This window comes from Ranitomeya imitator, chromosome 4, assembly GCF_032444005.1.
Source record: "Ranitomeya imitator isolate aRanImi1 chromosome 4, aRanImi1.pri, whole genome shotgun sequence".
NCBI classification, from domain to species: domain Eukaryota; kingdom Metazoa; phylum Chordata; class Amphibia; order Anura; family Dendrobatidae; genus Ranitomeya; species Ranitomeya imitator.
The window spans coordinates 239176183-239197148 of NC_091285.1; the positions used below are offsets into that span (position 1 = coordinate 239176183).

General features: G+C 51.4%; 1 protein-coding gene across 5 annotated transcripts in view; it reads right to left on the minus strand.

Moving 5' to 3' along the window:
* The window catches only part of TMPO (thymopoietin), a 55317-nt gene extending 35070 nt beyond the window's left edge, over positions 1–20247 (minus strand). For 2 of the 5 annotated variants that reach the window (XM_069764445.1, XM_069764444.1), the window contains exons 1-3: positions 19712–20066; positions 3362–3488; positions 3114–3263 (exon numbers count right to left, since the gene is read on the minus strand). In XM_069764445.1, coding sequence (XP_069620546.1) covers positions 3114–3263; positions 3362–3488; positions 19712–19936 — 502 coding nt within the window. In that variant the 5' untranslated portion in view covers positions 19937–20066. Of the gene's footprint in view, positions 1–3113; positions 3264–3361; positions 3489–19711 lie in introns of all 5 variants that reach the window. The other 3 variants (XM_069764446.1, XM_069764443.1, XM_069764447.1) reach the window with 3 other exon arrangements.
* Positions 20248–20966: the final 719 nt, after the last annotated feature.

The following is a 20966-nucleotide window of genomic DNA, read 5'->3' on the forward strand; positions in this document are numbered from 1 at the left end:
TATATAAGGGGACAATACAAATATCTCGCTGAGGATCTGTTTATACCAAGGAAGGTGACGGGCACAAGGGGGCATTCTTTGCGTCTGGAGGAGAGAAGGTTTTTCCACCAACATAGAAGAGGATTCTTTACTGTTAGGGCAGTGAGAATCTGGAATTGCTTGCCTGAGGAGGTGGTGATGGCGAACTCAGTCGAGGGGTTCAAGAGAGGCCTGGATGTCTTCCTGGAGCAGAACAATATTGTATCATACAATTATTAGGTTCTGTAGAAGGACGTAGATCTGGGTATTTATTATAATGGAATATAGGCTGAACTGGATGGACAAATGTCTTTTTTCGGCCTTACTAACTATGTTACTATGTTACTATGTTACTAGTACGGGGCATGTCGTGAAGGTGTTAAAAACAGATTTTGCTGCTTTTTTTGGTACATTTGTCTTTTGTGCATGCTGATATAGTTTATTGCCAGAGTTTCTGCACCGAAACCCGATACCTGCATTTTTGCACTTACTCATTGCTTCTATGGGTGGAAAACGTGACATGCTGCAGGTTTAACAAAATGAAGCAGTTTTCCAATTCAGTCAGAAAAAAAAAAAAGAAAAAAAAAAAAAAAATCACAACAATGTTTGCATGAGATTTGCACCAGCTTTGCTGGTACTGTAAAAAGTATTGACGTAAAAAAAAAAGGTAGCAAAAACGCAACGTGTGAACATAGTCTTTCACTAACTTGGCAAAAGCTACGAGAAAACGAGAAAAGTTTAAGATAACCTGGGTTACGAGAAACATAAAAAGTGAAAAGTATACGCAGTTGTGTTTTCCTAAATATGTTATCAAACAAGAGGATTTTCTCTCAGTGTTGTACAGAGATGCAGAATTTACTTTTATTTTATCAGTGAGATTTAAAAATCTGGTGAGATTATCTTCCCTGTGATATCAACTGTGAGGAGTGAATTCTATTCAGCATTTGAATGGCAAATTGGAACATTTGATCTGGCATGTCATTTTCGTGACTTACTGGTCTACATAATACAATGGAGGAATCAATTTACCAAAAGTGATTCACAAACATGGTGAATTCATTCACAGCTGCATCCCAACAGGAAGTGAACTAGTGAAACGCACAAGTCAAAACGTTACCTCACCTCCCTCCCTGGGCTTTAACTTTACACAGAAAATGGTTATGAACCTGGTCATAATGCACTCAGCTAATAAGGGAAGATACAGCTGCTTCTAAAACATTAACCTGCAAAGATGACTTAGCGGTTTTGAAATTGGTAATGGGAGTTTTCACTATACACTTTACATAGACCGCCACAACACGCTGAGAAATCTGTGATAAGATTTACAATTTACTAGTCTCCACCTACTGTTCCATAGAACACAAGAAAATATCCTGTGGTTTCTTTTATAACTTCATCTACGGTAGCAGTGTTTCCCAAACTCCAGTTTTCACAGCCCCCAACAAGTCGGGTTTTCAGGATTTCCTTAGTATTGCACAGGTGATGGAATTATTAAAGGAACTATCCCGGTCTAAAATGAAAAATCTACAGTCACTCTGTATGACTGCAGACTTATGAATCCCCCCCCCCAGCATACGCGCTGTAAGGATTCAATGATTTCTGAGCTGAGACCGGAGGGTATATATGCATTATACATACTCCCGGGCAAAGCCCGGCTAGTGGGCGTGGCCTTGCTCCATACACTTGTATTGAGCGTGGGCCGCACCCACTAGACAGACTCTTCCTGGGAGCATGCATATCGCATACATCAATGCAGTGTCCGGCTCAGAAACAAGTTTTCTAATGGAAATCACTTCAGGAAACGCTCCTTATGAGAGCTTTTCATTACCTGAAGCAGTTTTAAAGGGTTGTGATACTTATGAGTCAAGAGTACCCACTTCAAAAACAGTGTGTGTGTGTGTGTGTGTGTGTGTATGTGTGTGTGTGTGTGTATGTGTGTGTGTGTGTGTATGTGTGTGTGTGTGTGTATGTGTGTGTGTGTGTGTATGTGTGTGTGTGTGTGTATGTGTGTGTGTGTGTGTATGTGTGTGTGTGTGTGTATGTGTGTGTGTGTGTGTATGTGTGTGTGTGTGTATGTGTGTGTGTGTGTATGTGTGTGTGTGTGTATGTGTGTGTGTGTGTATGTGTGTGTGTGTGTGTGTGTGTGTATGTGTGTGTGTGTGTATGTGTGTGTGTGTGTATGTGTGTGTGTGTGTATGTGTGTGTGTGTGTGTGTGTGTGTGTGTATGTGTGTGTGTATGTGTGTGTGTATGTGTGTGTGTATGTGTGTGTGTATGTGTGTATGTATGTATGTATGTATGTATGTATGTATGTATGTATGTATGTATGTATGTATGTATGTATGTATGTATGTATATATATATATATATATATATATATATATATATATATATATATATATATACATACACACACACACATATACATACACACCCATAAAATGGTCAGAACCATGATCATCATTAGGGTTTTTTTCCCGCTTTCTTAAAAATTTCAGAAAAGGAGACCAAAATATCAAACCTGTTAATTCATATAGTTTTCCAGACAGCAATAATACCTCCTTAACAGGGTTGCCTGAAAAAAATGGAAATTCAGCTCACCCTTGTGATGTTATTCTCACAGCCCATGAGACTGATCCGAGCACAGAAAATATCTCTGCTTGAAGCCTGGTACTTATGCATGAAAACGAAGGTATCCAGCTCCGGAATTAAAATCAAAAGTCTTTATTGAACAACTTTAAAAATAAGCTGCTTGACAATCCGGAGGAAGAAATGCTTTCAGCAACTGGACGCGTTTCAAACACATGTAGTGTTCCTAGTTCTCAGTTTTCTGGAAAAAAAAAAAAAAAACCACAAAAAAAAAAAAACTGAGGACTAAGAACACTACACGTGTTCGAAGCACGTCCAGTTGCTCAAAGCATTTCTTCCTCCGGATTATCAAGCAGCTTTACAGTATTTTTAAAGTTGTTCAATAATAAACTTTATTTTAATTCCAGAGCTGGATATTTTCGTTTTCATGCATAAGCAGTCACTATGTGACTGCAGACTTATATGCTAAGGCCAAACAACAAATTGAAATTCTAATTGAAGCTTTACCATCATTGTCGCTATACTGTCCAGAATCTGTGTTTCCATTCTGTTTGTTATCGGCAGTTGACAAGTCTGCTACAGGAGGCGCAATAGATGCCACATTTTGCTGCTCCTTCTCCTTTGAAAGCCTTTGTTCATAAACTTTCCTTGTACTGTCTGTAAATGAGAAAAAAGAAAGATAGGTAGCAATAACTTTGTGCAAGACTATACAATATAAAGGGATGAAACTAAAATGCTTTATTCAGAAAACATACCCAATATAGGACCAGCCTTCACTCCGTATTTCATCAACTCCTCCCTGAGAGCTTCATTACTGAGAGAAGCTATGCCTTGTTCATCGTTTCCTTCTACAGTTGGTTTATCTGTCTTCTTTGTCGCTTTCTTAAAAACAAAAATACAGCATAGAATGTAAATCAGCAGATTATTAAATCACATGTTAAAAAGGTGAAATCAGAAGCAAACCAGATGCACTCTTCTACCTTATTCAGGGCGAGAAAAAGTGGAGTATAATAGTCAATCTTAAGGTACCGTCACATTAAGCGACGCTGCAGCGATCTAGACAACGATGCCGATCGCTGCAGCGTCGCTGTTTGGTCGCTGGAGAGCTGTCACACAGACAGCTCTCCAGCGACCAATGATCCCGGAGTCCCCGGATAACCAGCGTAAACATCGGGTTACTAAGCGCAGGGCCGCGCTCAGTAACCCGATGTTTACCCTGGTTACCATTGTAAAAAAAAAAAAAAAAACACACACTACATACTTACATTCCTGCCGCGTCCCCCGGCCTCAGCTTCCCTGCTCTGTGTAAGCGCGCTTGCCGGAAAGCAAAGCGGTGACGTCACCGCTGTGCTTTGCTTTATGGCCGGCGCTGACACTGGGGGACGCAGGGAAGCTAACGCTGAGGAACGTGACAGGAATGTAAGTAAGTATGTAGTGTTTTTTTTTTTTTACTTTTATATTGGTTGCGCTTAGTAACCCGATGTTTACCCTGGTTACCAGTGAAGACATCGCTGAATCGGCGTCACACACGCCGATTCAGCAATGTCTGCGGGAGATCCAGCGACGAAATAAAGTCCTGGACTTTCCCCAGCGACCAACGATTTCCCAGCAGGGGCCTGATCGTTGGTCGCTGTCACACAACGATTTCGTTAACGATATTGTTGCTACGTCACAAAAAGCAACGATATCGTTGTGTGTGACGGTACCTTTACTGTCTCTATGCTGGTCTATATCATGATGGTGCCAACACCCTGCTTGTTTATTAAAGGTGTTGCCTGCTTTTACATTTTATAAATTGGCCCATGACGGCCACCGAAGGATAAAATATCAGCACTGCTGTCAAAGCCCGGAGTCTCGCAGCAATCTTCTGACTTGGACAGAGCATCACTTCTGTAGCCTGTGACCACTGGAATAGGAACTGAGGAGACCAGCAAGGTACACATACAATTAGGAGTTCAGAAAAAGATTGGAAACGGTAGATATAGAAATCAAGCACCACATTTCTGTTCAAAAAAAAGAGTCTAAGCTACACCTGCACTGTCCTGCAACAGAAGTCCCCAACCTCGAGAACCACATTCAGCTATAAAAAAGGGTCGCAAGCTACATCCAGCTCCTGCCCCACTCAGTGACACCCAGAGCCTACATTACCGGTATAATGCCAGTCAAAGCTTTTCCACTGAAATCACACCAACTCAGTATGCCAAAGCTCAAGGGTTTCCCATCTTACCCCCATCCTGATCTGCTTTCCTGTGCCGGGCTACACGCAAGTGTCACCATCTAGAGATCTACTCTTAATAGCTGTTTGCTACACCTGGTGCTAATGCACCATGCTGACAGAGCCACCTGCCACACATCAAGGGCCCCCGAGCCACAGGTTGGGGCTCACTGTCCTACAGTAAAGGCAAAATCCTCTGACATGATTGATGGACAAACAAAACAATTGGGTTAAAAAAAAAAAACACAACATTAATCGCCTAACCCCAAGCTATCCGCATTTCCCATTCAAATGGAGCAGTGGTCACATACGAGCAATGCCAGCTAGTCATGAGCGAACGTGCTCGTGTATTAACAGTATCTTTGGCATGATCAAAAATATGTTCAAATCCCCTTGGTTTGACAGCTGCAGCACATGCAGGGATTGTCAGTTTGTCAGGCAATCCCTGCTTGTGTTGTGACTGTCAAACAGTTGTGAGACATTCAGCTGCAGGGACTAGAACATATTTTTAGAGCACGCTGAAGACACTAGGTTAGCACACGAGCATGCTCGGATAACATCTTATCCATGAACGTTTGCTCATCACTATTGCCAGCCCATTCAGCAGCAGTACAGGACTCTGCTATCCCTGTCAGTCACATGGCCAATGATTAGAGCAGTAGTGCGGTCATGCGATTAGGACTGCGGTTATTTCTTGGGATTCATGGGGATCCCAGAGATACACTTACCATCAATATGCGAATAAGAGATAAATATTGTTTATGGTCCAACTGTAGAGGCCCCGTCACACATAGCGAGATCGCTGCTGAGTCACAAGTTTTGTGACGCAACAGCGATCTCAGTAGCGATCTCGCTATGTGTGACACGTACCAGCGATCAGGCCCCTGCTGTGAGATCGCTGGTCGTGTCGGAATGGCCTGGGCCATTTTTTGATCGTTGAGGTCCCGCTGACATCGCTGAATCGGCGTGTGTGACGTCGATTCAGCGATGTCTTCGCTGGTAACCAGGGTAAAAATCGGGTTACTAAGCGCAGGGCCGCGCTTAGTAACCCGATGTTTACCCTGGTTACCATCGTTAAAGTAAAAAAAACAAGCGCTACATACTTACCTACCGCTGTCTGTCCCCGGCGCTCTGCTTCTCTGCTCTGGCTGTGAGCACAGCGGCCGGAAAGCAGAGCGGTGACGTCACCGCTGTGCTTTCCGGCTGCCTGCCGCTCACAGCCAGAGCAGAGAGGCAGAGCGCCGGGGACAGACAGCGGTAGGTAAGTATGTAGCGTTTGCACTCACCCATCTGTGGTCCAATTCTTTATTCAAAACCTGAAAAAATACAGCCTTGCGGTCCGAGGGAGTGCAGATGGACGGGAGGTGAGCAGGTGAACGACGACGGCCGTTTCGCGCTGATCCAAGCGCTTCTACAGGACCCGTAGAAGCGCTTGGATCAGCGCGAAACGGCCGTCGTCGTTCACCTGCTCACCTCCCGTCCATCTGCACTCCCTCGGACCGCAAGGCTGTATTTTTTCGCGTTTTGAATAAAGAATTGGACCACAGATGGGTGAGTGCTGCCGCATTTTCTGTTCTTGTCTACATGTTTGCATCTATCTTCCATGCGAGCACCCCCTATACTGAAGCCAGTCTGTCACCACTCACTGCTGCTGATCTGCCGGAAGAAGGAAGGCTGTGCAGCTCACTTTTTTCTTTTGCTTTTGAAGTATCTAGCGTTTGTTTTTTTTACTTTAACGATGGTAACCAGGGTAAAGATCGGGTTACTAAGCGCGGCCCTGCGCTTAGTAACCCGATGTTTACCCTGGTTACCGGGGACCTCGGGATCGTTGGTCGCTGGAGAGCTGTCTGTGTGACAGCTCTCCAGCGACCAAACAGCGACGCTGCTGCGATCCGGATCGTTGTCGGTATCGCTGCAGCCTCGCTAAAGTGTGACGGTACCTTAAGATATATTCCCTTATGGAGGATTATCTCACCAAGGACTATTTGCTTCTGACTATAACAGCGGGAAAAACGAGCAGTATTGGGGCATGTGCACAAGGACGAGGGCAGAATCTCAGACAAAGCCACTTCAGTAAACAGTCAGATCCTGAAACTCATGGCCACCAAATAGTGAGGGGTTTATGTTGTATGCTCTATCCTATGGATGACAGTGGGAGGATGTTATGGGATCTACACCTACAAATTCATCCCAAGAAAATAATAATAAACTATACACCAACGTATCCCACATCCATAACATCTGCTATGTCAATGGGCCCTCAATTAGAATTATTAAACAGACTGCCTGTTTTATGATCAGAAGAAAACATTCTGCATGGTGAACTGTCGTCTGTTTGATGGACACCAAGACAATTAACCCTTGATGTCCATGGCTCCCATTTGTCAGTTTAGTCTTCTCATATACCCAAATGAGGAAAATGCACATTAGCGCTCTCTGCACCAACTCATGGCTCGGTCAGTGCTACAAAGCCCAATGTACACAGAGTAAATATTGCCACGATGTTGGTTCAGTGAGAGGTTCATAAAGAGGTCTCCTTCAGGGAAGGCTAAAGCTGGCAGTGACATGGCGAGAGCGCCACAACCAAAAGATGAGAAGGCTAAGGGTATGTGTCCACGTGCAGTAAACGCTGCGTGTTTGACGCTGCCGTCTCCACTATGCGTGGTAACACGCACGCAGCGGCCCTGCGACTCTGGACATGCTGTGCGTCTTTTCAGATCGCAGCATGTCCATATATCTTGCGGCGACGCTGCGTCGCCACAAGATATAGCACAGGACCCTATGCGATGGGTGCGATGATCCCAGATGTGTGCTATGAACACATCCGGCATCATAACGTCTCCAGAAGGGGTGGAGCTTAGCGCAGAGCGTCAAAGCCGCTCCGACTAAACCGCCGGCCATCCTGAAGGTGGACACATACCCTATGGCTGGAAGTGACATGCCGAGAGCGCCACAACCTACAGACAAGAAGGCTAAGGCTGACAGTGACATGCCGAGAGCGCCACAACCTACAGACAAGAAGGCTAAGGCTGGCGGTGACACGCCGAGAGCGCCACAACCTACAGACAAGAAGGCTAAGGCTGGCAGTGACACGCCGAGAGCGCCACAACCTACAGACAAGAAGGCTAAGGTTACTTTCACACTGGCGTTTTTTTTAATGCGTCGCAATACGTCGTTTAGGGGAAAAACCGCATCCTGCAAAGTTGTTTGCGGGATGCGTTTTTGCCGCATAGAGTTACATTACCGACGCATTGCGATGTATTGACACGTCGCAACTGTCTTGCGACGGTTGCGCCGTGTTATGGCGGACCGCCAGGAGCAAAAAACGTTAAATGTAACTTTTTTTTGCAACCGGACAGCTTTTTCCGACCGCGCATGCGCGGCCGGACCTCCGCCCCCACCTCCCCGCACCTTACAATGCGGCCTCGGATGCGCCGGAGAAAAAGCATCCGCTGCACCCGTTGTGCGGCACAACAAACGCTAGCGTCGGAATCTCGGCCCGACGCAATGCGACAGGCCGAATCCGACGCTAGTGTGAAAGTAGCTTTAGGCTGGCAGTGACACAGCGAGAGCGCCACAACCTACAGACAAGAAGGCTAAGGCTGACAGTGACACACCGAGAGCGCCACAACCTACAGACAAGAAGGCTAAGGCTGGCAGTGACACGCCGAGAGCGCCACAACCTACAGACAAGAAGGCTAAGGTTACTTTCACACTGGCGTTTTTTTTAATGCGTCGCAATACGTCGTTTAGGGGAAAAACCGCATCCTGCAAAGTTGTTTGCGGGATGCGTTTTTGCCGCATAGAGTTACATTACCGACGCATTGCGATGTATTGACACGTCGCAACTGTCTTGCGACGGTTGCGCCGTGTTATGGCGGACCGCCAGGAGCAAAAAACGTTAAATGTAACTTTTTTTTGCAGCCGGACAGCTTTTTCCGACCGCGCATGCGCGGCCGGACCTCCGCCCCCACCTCCCCGCACCTTACAATGCGGCCTCGGATGCGCCGGAGAAAAAGCATCCGCTGCACCCGTTGTGCGGCACAACAAACGCTAGCGTCGGAATCTCGGCCCGACGCAATGCGACAGGCCGAATCCGACGCTAGTGTGAAAGTAGCTTTAGGCTGGCAGTGACACAGCGAGAGCGCCACAACCTACAGACAAGAAGGCTAAGGCTGACAGTGACACACCGAGAGCGCCACAACCTACAGACAAGAAGGCTAAGGCTGACAGTGACACACCGAGAGCGCCACAACCAGAAGACAAGAAGGCTAAGGCTGACAGTGACACACCGAGATCGCCACAACCTACAGACAAGAAGGCTAAGGCTGACAGTGACACACCGAGAGCGCCACAACCAACATACAAGAAGGCTAAGGCTGGCAGTGACACACCGAGATCGCCACAACCTACAGACAAGAAGGCTAAGGCTGACAGTGACACACCGAGAGCGCCACAACCTACAGACAAGAAGGCTAAGGCTGACAGTGACACACCGAGAGCGCCACAACCAGAAGACAAGAAGGCTAAGGCTGACAGTGACACACCGAGAGCGCCACAACTTACAGACAAAAAGGCTAAGGCTGACAGTGACACGGCGAGAGCGCCACAACCTACAGACAAGAAGGCTAAGGCTGGCAGTGACACACAGAGCGCCACAACCTACAGACAAGAAGGCTAAGGCTGACAGTGACACACCAAGAGCGCCACAACCTACAGACAAGAAGGCTAAGGCTGACAGTGACACACAGAGAGCGCCACAACCTACAGACAAGAAGGCTAAGGCTGACAGTGACACACCGAGAGCGCCACAACCTACAGACAAGAAGGCTAAGGCTGACAGTGACACACCGAGAGCGCCACAACCAGAAGACAAGAAGGCTAAGGCTGACAGTGACACACCGAGAGCGCCACAACCTACAGACAAAAAGGCTAAGGCTGACAGTGACACGGCGAGAGCGCCACAACCTACAGACAAGAAGGCTAAGGCTGACAGTGACACACCGAGAGCGCCACAACCTACAGACAAGAAGGCTAAGGCTGGCAGTGACACACCGAGAGTGCCACAACCAGAAGACAAGAAGGCTAAGGCTGACAGTGACACACAGAGAGCGCCACAACCTACAGACAAGAAGGCTAACAGTGACACAACCAGAAGACAAGAAGGCTAAGGCTGGCAGTGACACACCGAGATCGCCACAACCTACAGACAAGAAGGCTAAGGCTGACAGTGACACGGTGAGAGCGCCACAACCTACAGACAATAAGGCTAAGGCTGACAGTGACACACCGAGAGCGCCACAACGAGAAGACAAGAAGGCTGACAGTGACACAGAGAGCGCCACAACCTACAGACAAGAAGGCTAAGGCTGACAGTGACACACCGAGAGCGCCACAACCTACAGACAAGAAGGCTAAGGCTGACAGTGACACACCGAGAGCGCCACAACCAGAAGACAAGAAGGCTAAGGCTGACAGTGACACACCGAGAGCGCCACAACCTACAGACAAAAAGGCTAAGGCTGACAGTGACACGGCGAGAGCGCCACAACCTACAGACAAGAAGGCTAAGGCTGACAGTGACACGCCGAGAGCGCCACAACCAGAAGACAAGAAGGCTAAGGCTGGCAGTGACACGCCGAGAGTGCCACAACCAGAAGACAAGAAGGCTAAGGCTGACAGTGACACACAGAGAGCGCCACAACCTACAGACAAGAAGGCTAAGGCTGACAGTGACACACCGAGAGCGCCACAACCAGAAGACAAGAAGGCTAAGGCTGACAGTGACACGGCGAGAGCGCCACAACCTACAGACAAGAAGGCTAAGGCTGACAGTGACACGGCGAGAGCGCCACAACCTACAGACAAGAAGGCTAAGGCTGACAGTGACACGCCGAGAGCGCCACAACCTACAGACAAGAAGGCTAAGGCTGACAGTGACACACCGAGAGCGCCACAAACCTACAGACAAGAAGGCTAAGGCTGGCAGTGACACACCGAGAGTGCCACAACCAGAAGACAAGAAGGCTAAGGCTGGCAGGGACACACCGAGAGTGCCACAACCAGAAAACAAGAAGGCTAAGGCTGACAGTGACACACAAAGAGCGCCACAACCTACAGACAAGAAGGCTAAGGCTGACAGTGACACGGTGAGAGCGCCACAACCTACAGACAAGAAGGCTAAGGCTGACAGTGACACGGTGAGAGCGCCACAACCTACAGACAAGAAGGCTAAGGCTGACAGTGACACGGTGAGATCGCCACAACCTACAGACAAGAAGGCTAAGGCTGACAGTGACACGGTGAGAGCGCCACAACCTACAGACAATAAGGCTAAGGCTGACAGTGACACACCGAGAGCGCCACAACCAGAAGACAAGAAGGCTAAGGCTGACAGTGACATACAGAGAGCGCCACAACCTACAGACAAGAAGGCTAAGGCTGACAGTGACACGCCGAGAGTGCCACAACCAGAAGACAAGAAGGCTAAGGCTGACAGTGACACACCGAGAGCGCCACAACCTACAGACAAGAAGGCTAAGGCTGACAGTGACACACCGAGAGCGCCACAACCAACAGACAAGAAGGCTAAGGCTGGCAGTGACACGCCGAGAGCGCCACAACCAGAAGACAAGAAGGCTGACAGTGACACACAGAGAGCGCCACAACCTACAGACAAGAAGGCTAAGGCTGGCAGTGACACACCGAGAGTGCCACAACCAGAAGACAAGAAGGCTAAGGCTGGCAGTGACACACCGAGAGTGCCACAACCAGAAGACAAGAAGGCTAAGGCTGACAGTGACACACAGAGAGCGCCACAACCTACAGACAAGAAGGCTAAGGCTGGCAGTGACACACCGAGAGCGCCACAACCTACAGACAAGAAGGCTAAGGCTGGCAGTGACACACCGAGAGTGCCACAACCAGAAGAAAAGAAGGCTAAGGCTGGCAGTGACACGGCGAGAGCGCCACAACCTACAGACAAGAAGGCTAAGGCTGACAGTGACACACCGAGAGCGCCACAACCAGAAGACAAGAAGGCTAAGGCTGACAGTGACACGGCGAGAGCGCCACAACCAGAAGACAAGAAGGCTAAGGCTGGCAGTGACACGCCGAGCGCGCCACCTACAGACAAGAAGGCTAAGGCTGGCAGTGACACGCCGAGCGCGCCACCTACAGACAAGAAGGCTAAGGCTGACAGTGACACGGCGAGAGCGCCACAACCTACAGACAAGAAGGCTAGGCTGACAGTGACACGCCGAGCGCGCCACCTACAGACAAGAAGGCTAAGGCTGACAGTGACACGCCGAGAGCGCCACAACCTACAGACAAGAAGGCTAAGGCTGACAGTGACACGCCGAGAGCGCCACAACCTACAGACAAGAAGGCTAAGGCTGACAGTGACACGCCGAGAGCGCCACAAACCTACAGACAAGAAGGCTAAGGCTGGCAGTGACACGCCGAGAGCGCCACAAACCTACAGACAAGAAGGCTAAGGCTGACAGTGACACGCCGAGAGCGCCACAACCTACAGACAAGAAGGCTAAGGCTGACAGTGACACGCCGAGAGCGCCACAACCTACAGACAAGAAGGCTAAGGCTGACAGTGACACACCGAGAGCGCCACAACCTACAGACAAGAAGGCTAAGGCTGGCAGTGACACACCGAGAGCGCCACAACCTACAGACAAGAAGGCTAAGGCTGGCAGTGACACACCGAGAGCGCCACAACCTACAGACAAGAAGGCTAAGGCTGGCAGTGACACACCGAGAGCGCCACAACCTACAGACAAGAAGGCTAAGGCTGACAGTGACACGCCGAGAGCGCCACAACCTACAGACAAGAAGGCTAAGGCTGACAGTGACACGCCGAGAGCGCCACAACCTACAGACAAGAAGGCTAAGGCTGACAGTGACACGCCGAGAGCGCCACAACCAGAAGACAAGAAGGCTAAGGCTGGCAGTGACACGCCGAGAGTGCCACAACCAGAAGACAAGAAGGCTAAGGCTGACAGTGACACACCGAGAGCGCCACAACCAGAAGACAAGAAGGCTAAGGCTGACAGTGACACACCGAGAGCGCCACAACCTACAGACAAGAAGGCTAAGGCTGACAGTGACACACCGAGAGCGCCACAACCAGAAGACAAGAAGGCTAAGGCTGACAGTGACACGGCGAGAGCGCCACAACCTACAGACAAGAAGGCTAAGGCTGACAGTGACACGGCGAGAGCGCCACAACCTACAGACAAGAAGGCTAAGGCTGACAGTGACACGCCGAGAGCGCCACAACCTACAGACAAGAAGGCTAAGGCTGACAGTGACACACCGAGAGCGCCACAAACCTACAGACAAGAAGGCTAAGGCTGGCAGTGACACACCGAGAGTGCCACAACCAGAAGACAAGAAGGCTAAGGCTGGCAGGGACACACCGAGAGTGCCACAACCAGAAGACAAGAAGGCTAAGGCTGACAGTGACACACAAAGAGCGCCACAACCTACAGACAAGAAGGCTAAGGCTGACAGTGACACGGTGAGAGCGCCACAACCTACAGACAAGAAGGCTAAGGCTGACAGTGACACGGTGAGAGCGCCACAACCTACAGACAAGAAGGCTAAGGCTGACAGTGACACGGTGAGATCGCCACAACCTACAGACAAGAAGGCTAAGGCTGACAGTGACACGGTGAGAGCGCCACAACCTACAGACAATAAGGCTAAGGCTGACAGTGACACACCGAGAGCGCCACAACCAGAAGACAAGAAGGCTAAGGCTGACAGTGACATACAGAGAGCGCCACAACCTACAGACAAGAAGGCTAAGGCTGACAGTGACACGCCGAGAGTGCCACAACCAGAAGACAAGAAGGCTAAGGCTGACAGTGACACACCGAGAGCGCCACAACCTACAGACAAGAAGGCTAAGGCTGACAGTGACACACCGAGAGCGCCACAACCAACAGACAAGAAGGCTAAGGCTGGCAGTGACACGCCGAGAGCGCCACAACCAGAAGACAAGAAGGCTGACAGTGACACACAGAGAGCGCCACAACCTACAGACAAGAAGGCTAAGGCTGGCAGTGACACACCGAGAGTGCCACAACCAGAAGACAAGAAGGCTAAGGCTGGCAGTGACACACCGAGAGTGCCACAACCAGAAGACAAGAAGGCTAAGGCTGACAGTGACACACAGAGAGCGCCACAACCTACAGACAAGAAGGCTAAGGCTGGCAGTGACACACCGAGAGCGCCACAACCTACAGACAAGAAGGCTAAGGCTGGCAGTGACACACCGAGAGTGCCACAACCAGAAGAAAAGAAGGCTAAGGCTGGCAGTGACACGGCGAGAGCGCCACAACCTACAGACAAGAAGGCTAAGGCTGACAGTGACACACCGAGAGCGCCACAACCAGAAGACAAGAAGGCTAAGGCTGACAGTGACACGGCGAGAGCGCCACAACCAGAAGACAAGAAGGCTAAGGCTGGCAGTGACACGCCGAGCGCGCCACCTACAGACAAGAAGGCTAAGGCTGACAGTGACACGGCGAGAGCGCCACAACCAGAAGACAAGAAGGCTAAGGCTGGCAGTGACACGCCGAGCGCGCCACCTACAGACAAGAAGGCTAAGGCTGGCAGTGACACGCCGAGCGCGCCACCTACAGACAAGAAGGCTAAGGCTGACAGTGACACGGCGAGAGCGCCACAACCTACAGACAAGAAGGCTAGGCTGACAGTGACACGCCGAGCGCGCCACCTACAGACAAGAAGGCTAAGGCTGACAGTGACACGCCGAGAGCGCCACAACCTACAGACAAGAAGGCTAAGGCTGACAGTGACACGCCGAGAGCGCCACAACCTACAGACAAGAAGGCTAAGGCTGACAGTGACACGCCGAGAGCGCCACAAACCTACAGACAAGAAGGCTAAGGCTGGCAGTGACACGCCGAGAGCGCCACAAACCTACAGACAAGAAGGCTAAGGCTGACAGTGACACGCCGAGAGCGCCACAACCTACAGACAAGAAGGCTAAGGCTGACAGTGACACACCGAGAGCGCCACAACCTACAGACAAGAAGGCTAAGGCTGGCAGTGACACACCGAGAGCGCCACAACCAGAAGACAAGAAGGCTAAGGCTGGCAGTGACACGCCGAGAGCGCCACAACCAGAAGACAAGAAGGCTAAGGCTGACAGTGACACACAGAGAGCGCCACAACCTACAGACAAGAAGGCTAAGGCTGGCAGTGACACACCGAGAGCGCCACAACCTACAGACAAGAAGGCTAAGGCTGACAGTGACACACCGAGAGCGCCACAACCTACAGACAAGAAGGCTAAGGCTGGCAGTGACACACCGAGAGCGCCACAACCTACAGACAAGAAGGCTAAGGCTGACAGTGACACGGTGAGAGCGCCACAACCTACAGACAAGAAGGCTAAGGCTGACAGTGACACGGTGAGATCGCCACAACCTACAGACAAGAAGGCTAAGGCTGACAGTGACACGGTGAGAGCGCCACAACCTACAGACAATAAGGCTAAGGCTGACAGTGACACACCGAGAGCGCCACAACCAGAAGACAAGAAGGCTAAGGCTGACAGTGACATACAGAGAGCGCCACAACCTACAGACAAGAAGGCTAAGGCTGACAGTGACACGCCGAGAGTGCCACAACCAGAAGACAAGAAGGCTAAGGCTGACAGTGACACACCGAGAGCGCCACAACCTACAGACAAGAAGGCTAAGGCTGACAGTGACACACCGAGAGCGCCACAACCAACAGACAAGAAGGCTAAGGCTGGCAGTGACACGCCGAGAGCGCCACAACCAGAAGACAAGAAGGCTGACAGTGACACACAGAGAGCGCCACAACCTACAGACAAGAAGGCTAAGGCTGGCAGTGACACACCGAGAGTGCCACAACCAGAAGACAAGAAGGCTAAGGCTGGCAGTGACACACCGAGAGTGCCACAACCAGAAGACAAGAAGGCTAAGGCTGACAGTGACACACAGAGAGCGCCACAACCTACAGACAAGAAGGCTAAGGCTGGCAGTGACACACCGAGAGCGCCACAACCTACAGACAAGAAGGCTAAGGCTGGCAGTGACACACCGAGAGTGCCACAACCAGAAGAAAAGAAGGCTAAGGCTGGCAGTGACACGGCGAGAGCGCCACAACCTACAGACAAGAAGGCTAAGGCTGACAGTGACACACCGAGAGCGCCACAACCAGAAGACAAGAAGGCTAAGGCTGACAGTGACACGGCGAGAGCGCCACAACCAGAAGACAAGAAGGCTAAGGCTGGCAGTGACACGCCGAGCGCGCCACCTACAGACAAGAAGGCTAAGGCTGGCAGTGACACGCCGAGCGCGCCACCTACAGACAAGAAGGCTAAGGCTGACAGTGACACGGCGAGAGCGCCACAACCTACAGACAAGAAGGCTAGGCTGACAGTGACACGCCGAGCGCGCCACCTACAGACAAGAAGGCTAAGGCTGACAGTGACACGCCGAGAGCGCCACAACCTACAGACAAGAAGGCTAAGGCTGACAGTGACACGCCGAGAGCGCCACAACCTACAGACAAGAAGGCTAAGGCTGACAGTGACACGCCGAGAGCGCCACAAACCTACAGACAAGAAGGCTAAGGCTGGCAGTGACACGCCGAGAGCGCCACAAACCTACAGACAAGAAGGCTAAGGCTGACAGTGACACGCCGAGAGCGCCACAACCTACAGACAAGAAGGCTAAGGCTGACAGTGACACGCCGAGAGCGCCACAACCTACAGACAAGAAGGCTAAGGCTGACAGTGACACACCGAGAGCGCCACAACCTACAGACAAGAAGGCTAAGGCTGGCAGTGACACACCGAGAGCGCCACAACCTACAGACAAGAAGGCTAAGGCTGGCAGTGACACACCGAGAGCGCCACAACCTACAGACAAGAAGGCTAAGGCTGGCAGTGACACACCGAGAGCGCCACAACCTACAGACAAGAAGGCTAAGGCTGACAGTGACACGCCGAGAGCGCCACAACCTACAGACAAGAAGGCTAAGGCTGACAGTGACACGCCGAGAGCGCCACAACCTACAGACAAGAAGGCTAAGGCTGACAGTGACACGCCGAGAGCGCCACAACCAGAAGACAAGAAGGCTAAGGCTGGCAGTGACACGCCGAGAGTGCCACAACCAGAAGACAAGAAGGCTAAGGCTGACAGTGACACACCGAGAGCGCCACAACCAGAAGACAAGAAGGCTAAGGCTGACAGTGACACACCGAGAGCGCCACAACCTACAGACAAGAAGGCTAAGGCTGACAGTGACACACCGAGAGCGCCACAACCAGAAGGCTAAGGCTGACAGTGACACGGCGAGAGCGCCACAACCTACAGACAAGAAGGCTAAGGCTGACAGTGACACGGCGAGAGCGCCACAACCTACAGACAAGAAGGCTAAGGCTGACAGTGACACGCCGAGAGCGCCACAACCTACAGACAAGAAGGCTAAGGCTGACAGTGACACACCGAGAGCGCCACAAACCTACAGACAAGAAGGCTAAGGCTGGCAGTGACACACCGAGAGTGCCACAACCAGAAGACAAGAAGGCTAAGGCTGGCAGGGACACACCGAGAGTGCCACAACCAGAAGACAAGAAGGCTAAGGCTGACAGTGACACACAAAGAGCGCCACAACCTACAGACAAGAAGGCTAAGGCTGACAGTGACACGGTGAGAGCGCCACAACCTACAGACAAGAAGGCTAAGGCTGACAGTGACACGGTGAGAGCGCCACAACCTACAGACAAGAAGGCTAAGGCTGACAGTGACACGGTGAGATCGCCACAACCTACAGACAAGAAGGCTAAGGCTGACAGTGACACGGTGAGAGCGCCACAACCTACAGACAATAAGGCTAAGGCTGACAGTGACACACCGAGAGCGCCACAACCAGAAGACAAGAAGGCTAAGGCTGACAGTGACATACAGAGAGCGCCACAACCTACAGACAAGAAGGCTAAGGCTGACAGTGACACGCCGAGAGTGCCACAACCAGAAGACAAGAAGGCTAAGGCTGACAGTGACACACCGAGAGCGCCACAACCTACAGACAAGAAGGCTAAGGCTGACAGTGACACACCGAGAGCGCCACAACCAACAGACAAGAAGGCTAAGGCTGGCAGTGACACGCCGAGAGCGCCACAACCAGAAGACAAGAAGGCTGACAGTGACACACAGAGAGCGCCACAACCTACAGACAAGAAGGCTAAGGCTGGCAGTGACACACCGAGAGTGCCACAACCAGAAGACAAGAAGGCTAAGGCTGGCAGTGACACACCGAGAGTGCCACAACCAGAAGACAAGAAGGCTAAGGCTGACAGTGACACACAGAGAGCGCCACAACCTACAGACAAGAAGGCTAAGGCTGGCAGTGACACACCGAGAGCGCCACAACCTACAGACAAGAAGGCTAAGGCTGGCAGTGACACACCGAGAGTGCCACAACCAGAAGAAAAGAAGGCTAAGGCTGGCAGTGACACGGCGAGAGCGCCACAACCTACAGACAAGAAGGCTAAGGCTGACAGTGACACACCGAGAGCGCCACAACCAGAAGACAAGAAGGCTAAGGCTGACAGTGACACGGCGAGAGCGCCACAACCAGAAGACAAGAAGGCTAAGGCTGGCAGTGACACGCCGAGCGCGCCACCTACAGACAAGAAGGCTAAGGCTGACAGTGACACGGCGAGAGCGCCACAACCAGAAGACAAGAAGGCTAAGGCTGGCAGTGACACGCCGAGCGCGCCACCTACAGACAAGAAGGCTAAGGCTGGCAGTGACACGCCGAGCGCGCCACCTACAGACAAGAAGGCTAAGGCTGACAGTGACACGGCGAGAGCGCCACAACCTACAGACAAGAAGGCTAGGCTGACAGTGACACGCCGAGCGCGCCACCTACAGACAAGAAGGCTAAGGCTGACAGTGACACGCCGAGAGCGCCACAACCTACAGACAAGAAGGCTAAGGCTGACAGTGACACGCCGAGAGCGCCACAACCTACAGACAAGAAGGCTAAGGCTGACAGTGACACGCCGAGAGCGCCACAAACCTACAGACAAGAAGGCTAAGGCTGGCAGTGACACGCCGAGAGCGCCACAAACCTACAGACAAGAAGGCTAAGGCTGACAGTGACACGCCGAGAGCGCCACAACCTACAGACAAGAAGGCTAAGGCTGACAGTGACACACCGAGAGCGCCACAACCTACAGACAAGAAGGCTAAGGCTGACAGTGACACGCCGAGAGCGCCACAACCAGAAGACAAGAAGGCTAAGGCTGACAGTGACACACAGAGAGCGCCACAACCTACAGACAAGAAGGCTAAGGCTGGCAGTGACACACCGAGAGCGCCACAACCTACAGACAAGAAGGCTAAGGCTGACAGTGACACACCGAGAGCGCCACAACCTACAGACAAGAAGGCTAAGGCTGGCAGTGACACACCGAGAGCGCCACAACCTACAGACAAGAAGGCTAAGGCTGACAGTGACACGCCGAGAGCGCCACAACCAGAAGACATTCAAGTTAAGAAAAAAGGCGGGAAGCGGACTCGCCCGCTCCACCAGGTGGCGCTGCAGCGGGACAAGCCGCACAGAGCACACACAACCCCCCGAGGTAATGCTCAGACCGGACACGAGAGGCTGCGGTGTATCCGGCCGGCGGTCCCTTTCTGAACCGTTACTTAACACCACACAGCTGGGATCAGTTACTTCTGGAGCCGCCATGGCTCCCTCATAGAATATTCATGAAGAGGCCTGAGCAGGTAGTGACAGTGCAGCCTCATTCATTTCTCCCAGCGGCGGTTCTCCGTGCCCCTCAGCCCTTCCCCGTGCTCACCCGTCCCGGCGGCCGGCCTCTGCCCCGTACCGGCGTGGACTCCCGCTCTTCGTCGCTGGAGAAGTCCGGAGTGGCGCGGTTGCGGGAGCTGAGGTGCAGGCGGTACAGCTGCACATAGACGTCCTTGCGCTGCTCCCCGCTGGGGAGGACCACCTTATTAGCGATGAGCTCGTTCTTCAGCTTCTCTTTGGTGAGAACAGAGGGGTCTTCTAGGTACTCGGACATGGCGCGCACATGCAGGACAAGCCGCCAGTCACCGCCCTGACAGAAGGCTGCCAATTGTGCCGAGCTGCGAACGGAAACAGTTGCACGCTAGTAACGGCCGCAGTGTGCGCGACGAAGAAGCGGGAGGCCAAACAATAACACGCGCTGGGATTGGCTACCGGGCAAAGCAAGGCGAGCGGGGATTGGTTGAGGGCGGCCTTTAAAAAAAAAAAAAAAAAAAACACATCACAACTCGGCCTTACAATACAGATTCGAGTGAGTCCCTGGGACGGAGCTGTGGAGGCTGCGCCGCCTTTGTGCTGCTGCCCACTGAGGAGGGCGGGGAGAGACAAACGGCTCTGATCTGTCTGCAGCCAGGGAGGGAGGCTGAGCCAGGACCCGGCTATTCACAAATGTCCCCTCAGGAGTCACACACACATCTGCCCTACAGGACACCACACTGTGAACTTCTTGCAGGTTTTTCTTCTAGCATCGTTTCTGTCACGCTTATTTTTTGATCAGCCAAAATCCAGAATGGATTTTGAAGGGATAATGGATTTAAAGGAAAAATTGATCTGATTTACTATAAATATATAGTTGCTTCCCACAAAATTAGAATATCATCAAAAAGTTAATTTATTTCAGTTCTTCAATACAACAAGTGAAACTCATATAGAGTCCTAACACTCAGAGTGATCTATTTCAAGTGGTTTTTTTTTTTCTGTTAAAGGGCACCTGTCACCCCGAAAATCGCGGGTGAGGTAATCCCACCGGCATCAGGGGCTTATCTGCAGCATTCTGTGATGCTGTAGATAAGCCCCCGATGTTACCTGAAAAAGGAGAAAAAGACATTAGATTATACTCACCCAGGGGCGGTCCCGCTGCTGGTCAGGTCGGATGGGCGTCTCCGGTCCGCTGCGGCGTCTCCCATCTTCTTTCCATGACGTCCTCTTCTGATCTTCAGCCACGGCTCCGGCGCAGGCGTACTTTGCTCTGCCCTCTTAAGGGCAGAGGATAGTACTGCAGTGCACAGGCGCCGGAAAGGTCAGAG